The 17,207-nt window shown below is 44.8% G+C and overlaps 1 protein-coding gene across 1 annotated transcript in view; it reads right to left on the bottom strand.

Moving 5' to 3' along the window:
* LOC133345593 (cone cGMP-specific 3',5'-cyclic phosphodiesterase subunit alpha'-like) overlaps positions 1 to 17,207 on the bottom strand; it is a 38,820-nt gene that overhangs the window by 5,275 nt on the left and 16,338 nt on the right. The window contains exons 10-21 of the mRNA XM_061556501.1: positions 16,257 to 16,400; positions 15,647 to 15,712; positions 13,404 to 13,550; positions 12,189 to 12,296; positions 11,453 to 11,562; positions 9,471 to 9,558; positions 8,784 to 8,884; positions 7,190 to 7,297; positions 6,224 to 6,287; positions 3,767 to 3,841; positions 1,671 to 1,754; positions 87 to 237 (exon numbers count right to left, since the gene is read on the bottom strand). Coding sequence (XP_061412485.1) covers positions 87 to 237; positions 1,671 to 1,754; positions 3,767 to 3,841; positions 6,224 to 6,287; positions 7,190 to 7,297; positions 8,784 to 8,884; positions 9,471 to 9,558; positions 11,453 to 11,562; positions 12,189 to 12,296; positions 13,404 to 13,550; positions 15,647 to 15,712; positions 16,257 to 16,400 — 1,246 coding nt within the window. The remainder of the gene's footprint in view (positions 1 to 86; positions 238 to 1,670; positions 1,755 to 3,766; positions 3,842 to 6,223; positions 6,288 to 7,189; positions 7,298 to 8,783; positions 8,885 to 9,470; positions 9,559 to 11,452; positions 11,563 to 12,188; positions 12,297 to 13,403; positions 13,551 to 15,646; positions 15,713 to 16,256; positions 16,401 to 17,207) is intronic.

Genomic DNA, 17,207 nt, shown 5'->3' with positions numbered 1-17,207 from the left:
GCAACAAGGGTTGGGGAGTGGGGGGCGGGGGAGCGGGGGGGAAAGGGGGGGCGGTGGGGAGGCGGTGGGGGGGGCGGCTTCATCACCTTGCACGGCGGCCTCCGTCTGTTTCTGCTTCGCCTCCTCCAGCAGCTTGCACTTGGCGTCGTACTCGTCCGCGAGCGCTTTCCAGTGCACGCGGTTGTTCTGCAGCCCGGCGTACATGGGCGTTATCTCCGGGTGGAACCTCGAGAATTCCTGCGGCGTGCAAAAATCGGAGGGCGGTGGAAGGGGAGGGGGGGTGGACCGCGGAGAGAACTTTGTTCGCGAGGACGTCTACAATGCAACATAGAACCGCCGTGAACATGTCATTATTCCGACGCTGAACACATTATTTGGTGATGTTGCTTTGGCTGCTCCTCCTGCTGCAGCAGTGCACAAGCATCTATATATATAAAAATTAACCCGTAAAAACAAAGTTTTTCACTATAAATCCTTTATATGCGTGGCGGCTAGAGTCCTCTCGTCCTCTGGCTTGAGATGGCTGCCACCTATGGGTCAGATGATTGCCTGCCACCATTAAGCAATTGGTAATTAAATATTTAAAAAAACTTCCTAAAAAGTGTAAAGTTATGGAAAAAAAATTTCACGAAAATAAATTGTCACGCACAACGAGTCTGTGTACAAAATGTCAGCTCGATTGGATCACGGGAAGTGGGTTAAAATACGACCGAAAGATTTGCACGGTCGTAAGCACGCAAGCAAGCAAGCAAGTGAACTTAATATAAAAGATTTAAAAAAGGGAAATTTGTGAATATGTGTGTCTGTTCGAAATGTTTAGCATATTTCCCAACATGCAACAAACTTGAAATTTGGCATGTGGGTAGTTTCCAGACTGTACACAATGCAAAACGTATAAAAATAGACTTTTGTATTTGGGGGGGGGGGGGGGGGGGGGGCAATAATGGATATATTTTGCACGGCAAGTGAGCGGTGACGTCACATCTGTGATGTCACCCGCATGCGGAAGCGTCACGCAGTGTGCCTGCTGACGTCACGCATCCCCCCCCCCCACCCTTCGCGTAGGCCGTGCATTAATCCAAGACAAGAATCCAAGCCGGGTAGTAAAGCTTGTAGTTAATCAAAACACAAACTCAACATATCTGTCGATAACAGGAAACAATATATAATAGGTAACGTTTCAACCAATAGCCCGTCTTAATGTTCTTTGAATAAGGGCCATTTCAAGAAATATCACCTATTATATATATTTTCTCTTGAAGCCACAATGTTATTGAAGAGGACGTTGAGTTTTGTTGTTGTTTTTTTTTTTTAGACGTGACTTAACCGAAAGAACCAAAGAATAATTCCTGCAGTCACGAAAGCTCCATAATTAAGAATGTGTACTCAATTTTGGCAATAAAGGGTTGAGTCGAGCCCCACTAACGTGACGTGAACTCGCATCCTGCTGATCGAGAGCCGCCACATGCTCACAACACTGCCACTCGGGCCAATGTCATGACTTCTGCAAGCGCGAAATGACGACAAAATGATGACGGACGAACGGATGGACAGACGAACGGGCATGAGGACCGAGATCGACAGAGGAATGGGAATTACGACAGACAGGCGAAGCTAAACCATAAATGATTCCAGGCAAAGCCGGAAATCATTATAAAGCGATCTCTTGCCTTGTACACAAAGGTGCAGACGAAATCGATGAAACCGCACTGCAGCTTGGGAAGTTCAACTGCCTTGTTTCTGTCCATCATGGGCTGATGAATACAAAAAAATAACGCAAAGAGGGGGAAAAATGTTCATATAAATAGCACTTCTAAGAATGTCCAGCCTGCATTGCCAACAATAACCATCGAGCCCCTTTTCCTCCTCTGCGGCTGTTGTTTCTGGAAGCATGTGTCAAATGGAGGGGGTAATGTGGAAAACTGGGGTGGTATAAACACAATCGTGAATTCTAGATTTGAAGCTTTCGTGACTGCAAAGATTAATATTCTTAGGTTTTTTCGGTAAAGTCACGTAGGTAAAAAATTTAAATTAATAAAAGTTAAATCACAGCACAATTGCTGTGACGGTTCCACCCGAAGACGGAAGCTTGTGTTGCCTCCGAAACGTCGTGGTTTTATATTTTATTTTTATTTTACTTTTATTAATTTTAATTTTTTACCTACCTGACTTTACCGAAAAAACCTAAGAATAACAATCGTGAATCACATGAGCACACCCGAACTGTTAATTGTTTGCAATTGAAACGTTAACGTCTAATTCGTAAAATATGGCATGAAGAGACAATTTTACACCACTGTTTAGCTGAACAATTTACAACTCAGAAATCACTTCACGCTGCAGGGAAGTGTTTCTTATTCGACTGCCAGCATCTAAATTAAACAAGTTATTTGGTGATGACAACTTTTTTTGGTTAGAACGCGTAAATGTAAACGTTTCGTAAACCCAACTCCAACAAAACGCACCTTATTATGCATAATATTGGTATCGAAAGCCTCCGTGTTTCACTTTGATTATCTGGTGAAGCCTCCGTGGAAGTGGTGCACAAGCACGCATCACAACAACGCTCGGCGCGGTCGTCAATAACAACACAAACGCCGTGGCCTTCAAAACCGCAGAGTGGTCTCTCTCTCTTCCTGTGTGCTGCAAAGAACATGGCTCAACGTGTTTTGAGTCGTAATGTCTAAATGACATGAGCGGCACGTGGGGGCAAGTGTCCACGGCACGTGTATGAGGACACGTTTGGAAGCACGTGTGTGGGCACGTGTGAGGGCACGTGTCCATGGCACATGTTTGGGCACGTGTGAGGGCACGTGTGTGGGCACGTTTGGGGGCACGTGTGAGGGCACGTGTGTACTACACACGAAAGAGCAATGGCGCGGTGTTTTGTTCTGCAGTGCAAAGGGTCGTTTACGGCATTCCCAATTAAATCGATACTTCAGATCCGTTGAATTTGTTCAACCAGGTGAGAACTCGAGAGGCCAAGATATATAGTCTCGTGTGCAAGAGTGACCTGGGTCACCAAATTGACAAAAACAAAACAAATAAAGAACAACGATGAGGCAAATAGAAATCGACACAAAGACCAAACAACAGCTACCAGACGATACATCGAAAATATTGCACAAACATGAATCAATGTTAAATAAAAGTTACATATTACATTCCCTTCAACGCAAATCGGCTCGTACAAAAACTGATCACGGTACAATTACAAAATTAAGTTACAGAAACATTAACAGATATAGAGTGACTAGAGCACCAATATCTATACAGACAAGGATATGTCAACTAATGATCTGTCACCTTTGTTTGTGAGGGCTGTGAGATGGCTGTGCAGCAATGGGTTTGGTCCACAGATATATTTAGTTCACTCACTAGCTCGAGTCTGTCGATTTGATTTGTATCTGTGTGGAGCTTTCAGTGATATCCACTCAATTGGGTTGGGGTTTTTCCACACTCTGCTTTCATCCCACGTGAATCCAAAAACTCATGCATCGCAATGCAGGAATTTCCAGAAGACTCTTTGAAAACTGAGGCACACCCAAAACCAGTGCCCGGTGTGCAGGAAATTAACAAATCTGATCACACACACACACCTACAGCATGATAACACCTCACCCCCCCGCAAATGTTCACTTAAAAATGGCATCTTGCAACTCCACGGCCCTCGAGTCATCTCACAGCTCCAAGAGCCTTTAGCCACTTCCACGCCCCTCTCGCCACCTCGCATCTCCCCGCCCGTGTAGCCACTGCGGGTGCTTACGATGGGGTTCTGCTGCAGGACCGTGCGCTCCAGGTCTCCCTGCTCCCAGAACTCGGCGGCGACCAGCAGTGCTACCTGGGGCATGGGGACGGCGAGACGCACACATTGTTACATCCACTGGTAGATAAGGGCCGCCCCTCCGCCATGGCCACGTGGTTGCACGCATGTCTGTTTATTTCGGGAGGAAATTAGACTTCGTCACCAGCCCATTACGAAGGAGACGTTACGTAAACTTTATACTCAACTGAATGGGGCTTTTTAGAATCCAGTCAAAATAAATGTCTAGTAATGTGGTTAAGACAACGGATAGATGATCGTCATTTATATGCATTCATTAATCTCTCCCCCCCCACTTCGCTCAGGATGCCATCACATCCTGCCATCTATTTAAGGAACTAAACGGGAGGATTACTCCACAAATCTGGCTGTCGCCTGATGAAGCTAGTTGTAATTACTGGCGAAACGTCGTACTCAGATTGTAAATGTTATGGCTTTGCTCTCCAACACACCGGGTGCTGTACCACGTTACAAACCTTACTAATTGGCTGTGTTGAGTGGTGGCGGGTTTAATGACACATTTATGTATTTACGCGATCTAACCCAATAAAACCTGCATCATGGAGTATGCATGCTATTTAAATTCTCATTTTCGTGGCCTCATGTTATTTCCACAAGTATAACTGTAAAAAGCCTTGTTTTCGGTTATTTTCTCGTATTTTGTTGTTGTTCAAAGTAACTGTGAATGTACCCAAACGTTTCTGAACTTGTGGAATTAATCTCACCATTAGATAGCAGCCTGAACTTGAATGTATTCCGTATAATATGAGGAAGTTAATGTGTTTGTACAACAATAATCGGAAGTCAAACTTATTTTGCACCTTTCATTGAAGCGGCACTCCAAGGCGCCTTACAATAACCCGATACACATCTATGGGACCTTTTTGCCAGTATCAAGATAACGGAAAACGAGAATAGGCTTTACCCCACCCACTGACCCAGAACCGGCCCTAGACCTTTGGGGGCCCTAAGCAAAATTTGGTTGGAGGCCCCTTTGATGTATGATTTTTTTCACCCACTAGCTAGCAGTGACTCTAGGGGGCCCTCTGCTGGCCACGGGGCCCTTTGCAATTGCAAGGGTCGCTTAGTGGCTGGGCCGGCTCTGCACTGACCCTTGGGCTACACCCATCTCAAACCCTTATAACTCCCTGCCTTAGCAGCGCTCCCGCGATATATTGTCAGCAGCTCTCCCGCTATATTTTTCACCTGATGACGATTGCTTGTGTTGCGATCGAAACGTCGTGATATTGTTATTATTTTTTATTATTTGTTCTATCTACGTGGCTTTACCGAAAGACCCAAAGAATATGAATAATAAAACAGCTGTTAAGATGTTCAACGCATATATTTTTAATAATTTTCAGAGCATGTTTTGTTTGCATATTTTGCCACAAGTGTGTGTCGTTAATGCAGACTTGATGCCCTGCAATAGATACATATTTGGTGTTTGAACATTTTTAACACCTATTTTATTGCTATAAATGTTAAAGGCTATGCTTATTTTTTCATGAACCCTATACACAAACACCATGACACTGCACTCGATAAAGGACAGAGCATTAAACCAGTCAATAAACATCTCTCTTCATAAGCCGTACAATAAGCCCAAACGTATTGCGTCATCACACTCGCATATCATTCACACGTCATTCAACCAATTTCCACACATCCTCTCTTCATAAGCCTTACAATAAACACACATTAGACATCACATCCCACTGATGTAGCAATGATACAGCATGCGGCCATTTACCATATATCCCCTTTGTATAAGCCTTGCAATAAGCCCATCATGCGTCGTGCAACACTCAAAATATTAATCGTGCCGCATTCAAAAATGTCCTACGCATCCGCTTCTCATGACCCATGCTCATTATGAAAATTTATTGTGAAAGAGCCACGTTTTGAGGGCAGATTTAAAAGCAGACCGACATGGAGGATGGATCTAGAACGTCGGAGCTCGTTTATGGAGTCAGCAGCCAAAATAACAAGAAGAGACATTTTTTTCGAATTCTGTATTAAAAAAACTATATTTTAGGAGCCGCAATGCACGTGAATACGGGAACGGTGCTCCTCAATAAATGGCCGTCACGAAGCCAGCCCCTCAAAGAGCAACCGCGTGCGGCTCCGGAGATGAAGGTCGCCAAGCCCTGAGCTAGTTTGACAAGACGCTTGTAACAAACAGAAAACTGGGAATACTAACATCTCATGTCATCCATAAGAGGTTTTTTTGGGTTAGATTGCGTAAATATATAAATGTGTCGTTAAAACCCGCCACCACCCGCCACAGCCAACGGGCAAGGGTTGTCACGTAAACAGAACGTGGCCAATTCGTCGCTAGCACAGCACGCCGGTTGTGTGTTGGAGAGCCAAGCCACGACATCTACAATCTTGTCTTACCTTGCTCTGCACTTCCCAAGGCTTGGTGATGGCTGACAGGTCGCAGGCGGTCATCATCATCGCCCTGCGAATGGCATTTAGCGGACGGGGTTACCTCGCGCTAAACCGGTACGGTTTGTTCGATTTCGCGCTGCATACGCCGCTAACCGATTTCTACGCAAAATGCACAGTGCTACGTGGTTTGCATTCACTCACAAGCGGCTATACGGTCGGACGTGGGACGTTGTGTGTGTGCCACGTGTACTGTACGCAAAAATCTATCAAAACTTGACCCCTCCCTGTACGCACGCGTACTTTTTATACCCCCCCCCACCACCTGCGTACGTACGCCTGACGCACCCCCCAAACCCGAATCCTATAGAACGGCCGATATTTAATCCACGCACAAACGATCAAGGATTAATAATATTAATGTGTTTAAGCAAACAGATAGTCCACCGCCCGGACTATCTAACTCATCTGAAGGCCAATGTAGACAAATTATTATCGAGGCTTCCCCCCCTCCCCTACATACATTGTCAGTAGACCCCCCATACGCAAGCTACACATTAACCCCCCCTCCCCCCTCCATGCGTACGCACTAATTGGATGGCCCCTAACGTGCCAGTGGCAGTGGTGGTGATGGCATCAGCGGCTTCGACTATGATGACGTCTTGAGCTTGAAAGATCTCGTTTTAACTTAATACCTTAAACCCCTTGTATTATGACTCGACGTGTCGTGATAATTTGACAACAGAAAATTGCCGTCGCTAAAAGAACCCTCTTCGTCGCCAGGGCTACCTGGTGGGCAACTGCTAAAAATGTTTTTCCTCCATCAGACTGGCAGGAATGAAAAATTATAATACTTAGCGGAAAGGGGCTGAATTGACTCTGTCCGAGTCCCACCGAGATCTGCGTGACTGGGACGGTGGCACGAATTTCGTTTCCCGTAAGTTGCTGCGTCGCAGGCCACATCTGTCGCTTTACATGATGATCTCCTTCTTGGTGGGGTCGCAGGTGATGTACTTGATGGCTTCAGCCTCGTTCCCCAGTGTCTCGCAGTGGTCCACTATCTTCACAAACATCGCTCGCTTCCTGCGGGTTAAAAGCCAGAGAAATAAAACACGCACGTTGTACACGCGCCTTGTAGTGAAGAGTATAGCGTGAGTGCAATGGTTCCCGGACCTGTGGTCCAACGGCAGGTGAAAAAAAACATCGGAGGTAGCCCTCCAAGACGGCGCATAATGATTGTTGACAAATGGGCCCGACCGTGTTCGTGGAGTGCTCTTGCCTATAACGTCAGACAACCCAGGGGCATTGGTTCAACAGGCTGATTGTGAAAGTCAAAGCCTACCCAGAGTTTATCTGCTTAAACAAATGGCATTTGTTGCACACTCGAAATGAAGGACGTGGGCAGGTGCTCCAAATCGAGGGCAAGCACATTTATTGTGGTTAATAGCAATCTTGTGAAGAAAAGCACCGTCACTATGTAAAATGCAACAGCACGTGTCACGAACAGCATTTCTTCCGAGTCGCCATTAACCATGTGGCTGGTTTACACGTGCGGTTACTCATTAACCCTGCCAGCCACCTACAGGCCCAACTCAGTCATCACATGCTGCTGTACACACATGCATTGATGCACTGCACAGCACATCAGGACTTTCACAGAACCACACTTTACTCCCTTGCTGCACAAGGATATAATTAAAAGAGTGATCCATTCCTAATGTGCCACACATTGTAAGCATCGGTTTAAAAAAAAAGACTCATAGGCTTACGGGATGAAAAACCTATTTAATTTTATGCAGAAAGACGGACGTTCGTCCGCCTTGACTATTATTTAATTACTACTATAATGAGCCAAGAATGTCTGTATGTGTGTAACGCGCGTGACGTCACTCCACATGCCGCACCCCTCCCCCCCTCGTCATTAATATTCATGAGCGGGTGGATTTTTACACTCACCCAGAAGAAAGTCGAGTGGAAATAATATTTTTTTTCGCAAATTCGCTTTAAGTTTCACGTTTCTTTATTGAAAGTGAATCTAATAAATAATTATACGCAGCAACAAAGTGGATTTGGTGTCTTTATTTATTTCTTCAGCACTTGAGACAAAAGGTAAGTCTAATTTATGCTTCTACATTATGGTAAAATAGACATATCTCGGTGATGGTGCAGTGCAAGTTTAATTTCAACCCGAGCGACCGAAAGCAGAAGAGAATAAAGTATGTTTAACACGTAGGCTTTCGCGACCAAAGCAGTGAATTTGAACAAATTTAAGGTCAGTTATATACAGTGCTACAGTGACATGAAGTGAGGTGTTTGATGACTTCGTTTTGTGCCAGATTCACTGCCATCAATACAGTGCTACAGTGAAATGCAGTGAAGTGTTTGATGACACACTTTCGTGCAATATCTACTGCCATTCAATTTACACAAGATACAATTATACTCTGCTCATTTTTTTCGTAAACATTACAGCTTCCGTCGTCCTAGGACGGGCAAAAGGGCTAATTTCCTATAATCCTCCACGGCAGTGCGTGACGAGTTGGTGTGTGCACGCAGACCGATCCCTTACTTGAAATAAAGAGCCAAGTCGGTGGCAATGATGGCGACTTCCATCAGGTGGAGGACAGTATCATACTGCCGACGGTTCAGGTTCTGGAAGATGTTCAGAGTCTGCAAAAGAGGACGACGCGAATGCGCCGGTCGTCAGTGCCGCTGCCAAACTCAATGGAGCGCGATTGCTAATTCAGTGGCACTGCAAGGGGACGTAATGAATCCGCGACAGAATTCATGATAAATTATGTTACAGTTTCAGGCCCATATGTGGAGTAATTGAGCGTGGATTTGCCCGTATACGATTTTTTTGGGGGCGGGGGTGGGGTATGTTCTTCTTGCTAAAATAAGGAACAGTGGAATTGGAATCGTCATAAATGATACCGACTTTTTCCAGCGTCAAAACGATCCTAAGCTCGATCACTGCTCAATCACTGCTCGATGCTCGACCAGAGCTCGAACACGAGACCATTAGCTATCCTGAGCGTTGACATAATTTAGCATTCATTCTGTCGTGGATGCATTGTGTCCTGTTCCAGCGCCTTTCTTTTTTTGGTGGCGGTTAAACGTGGGAACAGTGCCTGGCCCTCGTCGCTAACCGGTCTGCGCACATTAGCGGCGGTGATGCCGCTGCTGTGTCATTTGGCAGCGGTGCTCAAGCACAAACAAACAAACAAAAACCGAGCTCGACGCGCTCGTGAGTAACCTCGTCGTTGAGCAGGGTTTTGGCGTAGTCCAGGTGATGTCTCTCCATGATGGACGTCCCGTGGAGCCTTGCGAGCGGAGCTGCAGACCTACGAACGGGCACAGCACGCAGCGGCGGCGTATGAACACGGGGTTTTAACAACTTCGTGTCCGCGGTCTGGTTGGCGTGGGTCCTTGTGAAACAAATGAATTGGCAGGGGTGGGGACCTCCTGTTACATTTTGCAGCTCTGCTGGCTCTTGGTGAACCCCGGTGCAGTTGCACCGCCTGCACACTCGGTAGCTATGCCAATGTCTTGGAATACAATGTTGTAAGCTACCAAGGCCTGTCCTTCTGTGTCTACCAATCCATAATATGAGTGTGCTGGCCAACATGGAAATCTGACTTGGACAAGATACGCAGCGTATTATTATATAGATTATTTCTGTTGAGCGTACATCAATACAATTCGTTAATGATCATCATCATTATAATAATTATAAAAATGTATGAATATCGAGGCAGCTAATGGTATGAGAGGAAACAGAAACAACAACACTCTTCAGTCAGGAGCGATTCATCCCTGGCGATTTCATGAACTGCCACAATCCAGTCTCAATTCCATTCCTAACTTGTTTTATATTTTTCACATTGCAGTGAATGGTAGCAAACATAATTGACTCTTCAATCAAATCCATTTCGTGCAACACACATACGCATCAAAACACACCGATTCTTGCACACGCACTTTAACAGACGTTGCTTACAGATGGATAATAAATGTGACTCAATGGTGCAGTGCAAGTTTTAAAGATAATTTCCACAGAATGTAAATATTTACCATTTAAACCGTTTTCTGTTTCGGACTACACACATAAAACACGACATTTTTGCAAATAAGAATAAAAAAAATTGTGACGCTGACACAAAACAGTGTTTTTTTTGCCATGGCCTCAATCAGGACTGTATTACTCTGTAATTGTTATTGTAATTGTTAACAGCCTACATAGACTTTGTCTAACGAATTTCTCGTGAGTATCAGGAAGTGTTGGAATTGGTTGATTGTCTACACGAAGCCCTTGAGACACAGGGTAGCAGCGGTAGACAGTGATGGCAATACCGTACTGGTGATATCTAACAAGGAAAACAAAACTGGTACACAGATGTCTTATCATAGGCTGTATAAAACACACATGCAGCGCGTAAAAGTCACGTGACATGCAAGTAATGCTGGGAGTACCGAGCTGTGCCTGTATATTTGGAGTTTGCGTCTCTCTCTCCCCGTGGTTGCGTGGATTTTTCTCCGGGTCCTCCGGTTTTTCCCTCCACATTTAGAGAGACAAGCGTTCAGAGTATTTGGCTGCTATAAATGTCCACGCGATAAGCCGCTTCGTTGAGCTATCATTTGTGGCCAGGTCGCTTAATAGAAAACAGCTAAATAGCTCAGTGGGCCTTACCGAGTAAAATAAAAAATCGTTTTAGTTATGGTCACAATATCAACTCGTTTTCGCTCTCCGCAGCAATCGTCGACTCGTGTGCGATTCTTACTCCTCGTTTCTTTCCAGCACGCTGCCACCTTTTTAAATCCTTTATATTAAGTTCGCTTGCTTGCTTGCGTGCTTGCGTGCTTGCATGCTTGCTTGCTTACGACCCTGCAAATCTTTCGGTCGTTTTTTAACCCACTTCCCGTGATCCAATCGAGCTGACATTTTCCACACAGACTCGTTGTGCGTGACAATTCATTTTCGTGAAAAAAACTTTCCAAAATTTTACACTGTTTAGGGAAAAAAATAATAATATTTAATTACCAATTGCTTAATGCTGGCAGACAATCATCTGACCCATAGGTGGCAGCCATCTCAAGCCAGAGGACGAGAGGACTCTAGCCGCCACGCATATAAAGGATTTATAGTGAAAAACTTTGTTTTTACGGGTTAATTTTTATCGTCTCCATTTCCCCCGCGGTTCACGGGCGTGTGCTAGACGGGGACCACAGCAGCCTTACTTCAATTGGTAGAGGTTGTTGGTTCCCCTGTGGTCGATGTCGTGGCAGAACGCCGCCGCCACCATGGCGAATGCGTCCAGGTCCGTGAAGTACTTCTTCAGCTTCCCCGTCTGCGTGGGCAAGAAGAGCCGCCGCGACGTTTAGCCGCCGGCGATTCATGAACAGAGGTGGCCAAGCGGAGCGCCGCGCAAATAAATGCCGCCTTTCAGAAGAGTGTCTTCAATGCTGGCTAGCCTTCACGCTAATGTTACATTGCTAATGAGTATACATGATTGAATGCGTATGTGGAAAGACTTTTACAAGTCAATTCATTGTTGTCTCAAGCATCTCGTGATGTACTCTTGCAAGCAAAGCAGAACAATATCTTCATCTTCTTGGTTCTTTCGGTAAAGTCACGTAGAAGGGAAGTAATAAAATAATAAAAATAAAACCAGGTCTGTCGAGGCGACGCCTCGACAGACCTGGTTTCACCTGAGGACGGCTACTTGCGTTGTGGCCGAAACGTCGTGAGAATTATTTTATTATGTTTTATTTTAATTTTTTTATTACTTCCCTTCTACGTGACTTTACCGAAAGAACCAAGAAGATGAATCCCTGCAGTCACGAAAGCTTTAAATAGAACAATATCTGTTTTAAGCACAACACGAGGGTGTAAATTATGCATTTTTGTCGCTGTTAAGAGTCCAAGCAATGGCAATGTAGAGCCGTCTTCCGGCAAAAGGACGGAGGTCCTCACCATCAGCAGCGAAAACATCGTCTGGCCCACGTTGAAGCCATGGCGCCAGTTGTGGTAAGTTATAGTGCGGTAGCCCTTGCTGACGGTAATCATCCAACGCACCAGTGTCTGGAAAAAAAGAAAACAAATTAAAGTATATTAACTCGAGAATGCTGGGGGGGGGGGAGGCGTTCACACACCAGCGGATACATCGTGGGTGATGATGGCTATGAATTGGAGCATTGTGTGACCCTGGACAATGACATTTTTAACGTAGGTGTATATTCATCTCGGTGACTATGTTTAATGTGCGATTGGCAGTGGCATTGACTGGTTGCCAATGGCCCCCCTGGTGAACGGGAATTAAATGGGGCCTCATTCTTCATTCTCCTTCCATTTTGGTAGCCAGGAGGCTGGGCCCCCTCCAGCCCATGCGCCACGGTGCAGTTGCACTGCCTGCACACTCAATAGCTACACCGCTGTGGATAATGCGTGTCTAGGCCACTCGGCCTAGATACAGGGCTTGTGCCGCTCTTCTTAGGTTGTACGTGACCATTGTGATTCGCTGTTGCGTTACTGCAATGACTATTATAACACAAGTAGAAGAAGCTATTGCTTGAACGGACTCACAAATGTTGTTTTAAAACATCAATTCCACACCTCAGGGCTTGTAAGTCCTCGTGGTGAAACATATTGTTCGCTCTACTGCACTTAAGCTGCATAAAACTTCACACGCAATTAGAAACAAAAATGTACGCTCAACTAACCCTAAACACACCCAATCTCTTTGGATCTTAGAAGCCAATTGATCCTAGTCATGAGTTAGATAGGCGACCACCACAACTTGCCAGGTGTTGTAGGCGTGGGGCTGCGAGATGGCCGGCCAGGAGATGGCAGTACTGAGGGTCAACCCCCTTCATATGTGTGGTGGGATTTCGTCGGCTACTCTGGTTTCTTCCCACTTCAAGTGCGTTGGTGAAGGTGGCACGCACTGGACCGACCGATTTGAAGCATCACTCGCCAAGTGGCGTTAACCACGGCTGCGAATCGAACTCGGGTTATCGTCAAGTTTGTCGGCGTATTGCTTCAACTGCTGGTGCCCTGTGCAATGCCTATTGCTGTAATTCAGTACAATGAATGAATAGACACCACTGACTGTTTACGATTCGTTCATTCGCGGATTTATCATTTCCAATGCTACTCATTGCGAAACAGAAACACGCCCGATAAGTGTACCTCCGGCGGGACCTTGAATTTGTCGACGACGCCCAGCTCGAAGAAAATCCTCATGCCTCCCTTCACCAGGTTGAACTCGGTCTCCTCGAGGTCGCTGAAGTGGAACTCGTAAAGTTCCATCTCCTTGGGGTCGGGCAGCTCCTGCTTCTGCACGGCCCGAAACAAAGGTCGCGTTACGGCCACCACTGTGAATGACCCCTTGGCGAGAGTGATGCCTCCCCGCCAGACTCTTCTTCTCGCTTGCGTCGTGGCGAGAGAGAGAGATGTGATGGTAATCGCGGAGGGACTTGAATTCTTAAGTCTCTCCGTGAATCGAACACCACCATCATCATCAAGATCAATGGGCAGATAGCCCGTAGGTGTCCACTGCACATTTCGTCTTTTCCACTTCAGTGACCTCAAACGTAGCGCTTTGCAATTCCCCGGCGCTCTCGATGGAAAGTTGCCCAGAAAATATTGAGGCTCAAGAACCTCCACAAGTTGATTTGAAGCTTTCGTGACTGCAGGAATCCAAACTCTTTGGTTCTTTCGGTAAAGTCACGTAGGTAGAAAAATGAATAGATCACGACGTTTCGATCGCAACACAAGCAACCGTCATCAGGTGTGAATCAAACACAACAATCATCCACTAACGGTGTGTTTAGGGGCGGCTGCGAAATTCAACCCTTTAGCTAGTACCGATTTTAGGCTGTCGGAAATTGCGCTGTTACTATGATTGATGGCAATCTTGTTAACATCTAACTTTTTAATGCGTGGCTCTGGCCACACAAGGTAATGCCGATCGCCTTTACACTCTCATCTGCTGCTGTCACTTCTCCTAACTCTAAACGGATCTTGTTTAGGGCCAGCCTAGCTCTAATCTCAGAATAAGATTTCTCCGATTTGAACCTGATCATTTGGACAAGACTCTCTTACAATCACACTTAGCATTAACAGATACAATGTCCACATCTGAATCGGACCATGTAGATAAGATGACAGTTTATTCAGCTACTTGAATGTCAACCAAATGTAAAGTTAACTTGATTGCGAAATTCAACCTCCTGTCAAAGTGTATCAGCAGTGAGTCAAAAGAGCTCGTCATGACAACAATAATGATCTTTTCTAGATTTGAAGCTTTCGTGACTGCAATGATTCATATTCTTAGTTTTTTTCGGTAAAGTCACGTAGGTAAAAACATTAAAAAGTAAAATAAAAAAAAATATACAAACACAGACATAATTTCAACCGTGATGACGGTTACAAACTGAGTAATCATTGGAAAGATGTGATTAACCATGCAAAAAAGATTTAACTACACTTATTTGCCAATCTTATTTGACAGACAACCATTACTGTGTTACCATGTTTAGTGGTGGTCTTCTTGTTACAGGTTGAGTCACAAACCGCACCTCTCCATAACAAAGGCTCAGCCTTTGTTATGCAGTCTATTCTTAGTCTCAAGCCTCACCTTACCATATTAATAATAAGTATGCGGCCCTTGCCCCACCACCTTCTCCAACCATTATATAAACGCAGTGGTAACTCCTGAAATCTCTCATTTACTTGATACAGCTGTCGTGGCTGTGATGGTACCACCTGAAGACGGAAGCTTGTGTTGCCTCCGAAACGTCGTGATTTTTATTTTTTTATTTTATTTTACTTTTTAATGTTTTTACCTACGTGACTTTACCGAAAAAAACCTAAGAATATAATAATGATCTTGACTTAAAGCTTTCGGTACTGCATGAATTCATATTCCTGGGTCTTTCGGTAAAGTCACGTAGATAGGTTTTGTTATTTTTTGTTATTTTCTTTGAACCTACGTGACTTTACTAAAAGACCCAAGAATAACAATAATGATATGAAAATATAATAATAGTTTTACCCTTTCTGGCAATAAAACCAAATAGAAAGCTTTTGTAAGGAATCATGTCTGCCTTAACCGCACATACTTGTCGTGAACATGCAAACAAAAACACATGCTCTAGTAATATATGCATTGTCTTTGAAACTGATTGGTCTACACCAACAACAATGATAATGCAATGCCTAACACGAGCAATTTTTCACGGACATAAATAACCGTGACTCGCGGAGCCGCGTTCAGTGTTGCTAGAAAGCTGAGCAAGAACAGGCGGGGCCTTTAAGGAGGAGGTGGGACCTTTAAGAAAGAGGTGGGGCCTCAAACAATGAGGTGAGGCCTTTTAAAGACCAAACGTGAACCCTGCTGGAGATGCGTTCACTCGCTCTTCGATACTTACGACCAACTTTTTGAGTTCAGCTTCTGAGCAGTTTTCAATATCCTTGTCCAGGATCTCTTTGTTTTTCTGAAAGAAACATTTTTTTCCCCAGTTGTTGAAGAAAGATGCTAAAAGCGCTTCGAAATTGACTCAACAAATGTAACCGCACAAAATGAATATCAGATTTGAGCCTGAATATTGACCCTGAACGGGTCCTACCGAGAAGCCATGCAAAATAATTATAAATAGACAAACATTCAATTTATCCATTTTAAATAATACCTTTTCGTTCTTTAGCCTATGGGCCTTCCAGAACAATATTTTGAAGGAGAATTTAAGTTGGAAAACTCTGGATTAGTCTCAACTCTCTTTCTCAGTTAAAACAGGTCTGCTTATGAATATATGGCTTCACAACTTTGTTCTCGAAGGTCTAAATTGGCAAAAGACTAAGACAAATATTTTACATAGAAGAATAAACATAAAACATTATTATTATTATTTTACACATGTTCCTCGCAGATTGGGCCTAATGTGTAACACATGTATACAGCTGTAACAAGGCAGTCATTATCAATTCACTGTGGGATGAAGGCCTCCCCAGAAGTTCCCCACGAGACCATCAAACACGTACTATGACGGTTTGAAGCTCGCTGTTAGTGCACTTGTTGTGGTAAAACAGCATCTCCAAGGCAATGTCCTTCCTGAACTCAATCTTGTTCATCTTGTCATACGTGTCCGTGTTCAGCACGGACCACCCCAGGAACTGCGTCAGGGCCTGAAACGAACGACGGACAACAGAAAAGGATTACTGCTCATCACAGTGATGGTAAGATTTGTGGCTTAAACACGTGATTCGTAAACATTAGGGATCTCCTTGAAAACGCTACTGTACGTGGTTAGACGATCAGGGCGAGATTTTAACCGGGCCTCTGCGGGGCAGCGATCCGGGAAATATTTATTTACCCGACACACCACATACAGTATACCTTTCGCTATCTCTGTGTCATCTACTGCAGTCTACCTGTGACCCGGAAAATATGAATCGAGACATGAAGTCCTGCGTAAGAGTATTTAATAGCTGTGACGTCAAAGCTCTTCGCTCGACTTGAATTGAGAAACGTTTTCGACTTTCACACTCTCCGTGTCAGATTGAGTCGTGTGGATGTTTGATACGAAAAAACAAGCGTACCATTCTCAGTATTTGGCACCCAAATTTAAAACGAGTATGCCTCCGACCAGATCATCCTGAATGTGCCCAATCTCATCAGATCTCGGAAAATTAGCGAAAAGTTGAGCCTGGTTAATACCTGGATAGTTGACTGCCTGATAATACCAGGTGCTATAGGATTGAGCTGCAAGGTGGCCAAATTTGCAGCTGGGCAGTGGGTTCGTGTACCTATTTGTGCAGATTACTGAGTGCTACCTCCTCCAGAGAACCCGGAGAAAAATCCACGCGACCACGAGAAGAACATGCAAACTCCAAATATACAGGCGTCAGGGTCGGGATCGAACCCACGATCTCCTGCATAGCAGGCGAGGAAGATAACATCTCGCCACCGCTGCGCCGTGGGTATTTAAACGT

This window comes from Lethenteron reissneri, chromosome 22 (assembly GCF_015708825.2).
Source record: "Lethenteron reissneri isolate LAM-NWPU_2019-01 chromosome 22, ASM1570882v1, whole genome shotgun sequence".
NCBI classification, from domain to species: domain Eukaryota; kingdom Metazoa; phylum Chordata; class Hyperoartia; order Petromyzontiformes; family Petromyzontidae; genus Lethenteron; species Lethenteron reissneri.
The sequence above is the reverse complement of the archived record's forward strand: the minus strand, read 5'-3'. Positions and strand labels throughout refer to the sequence as shown.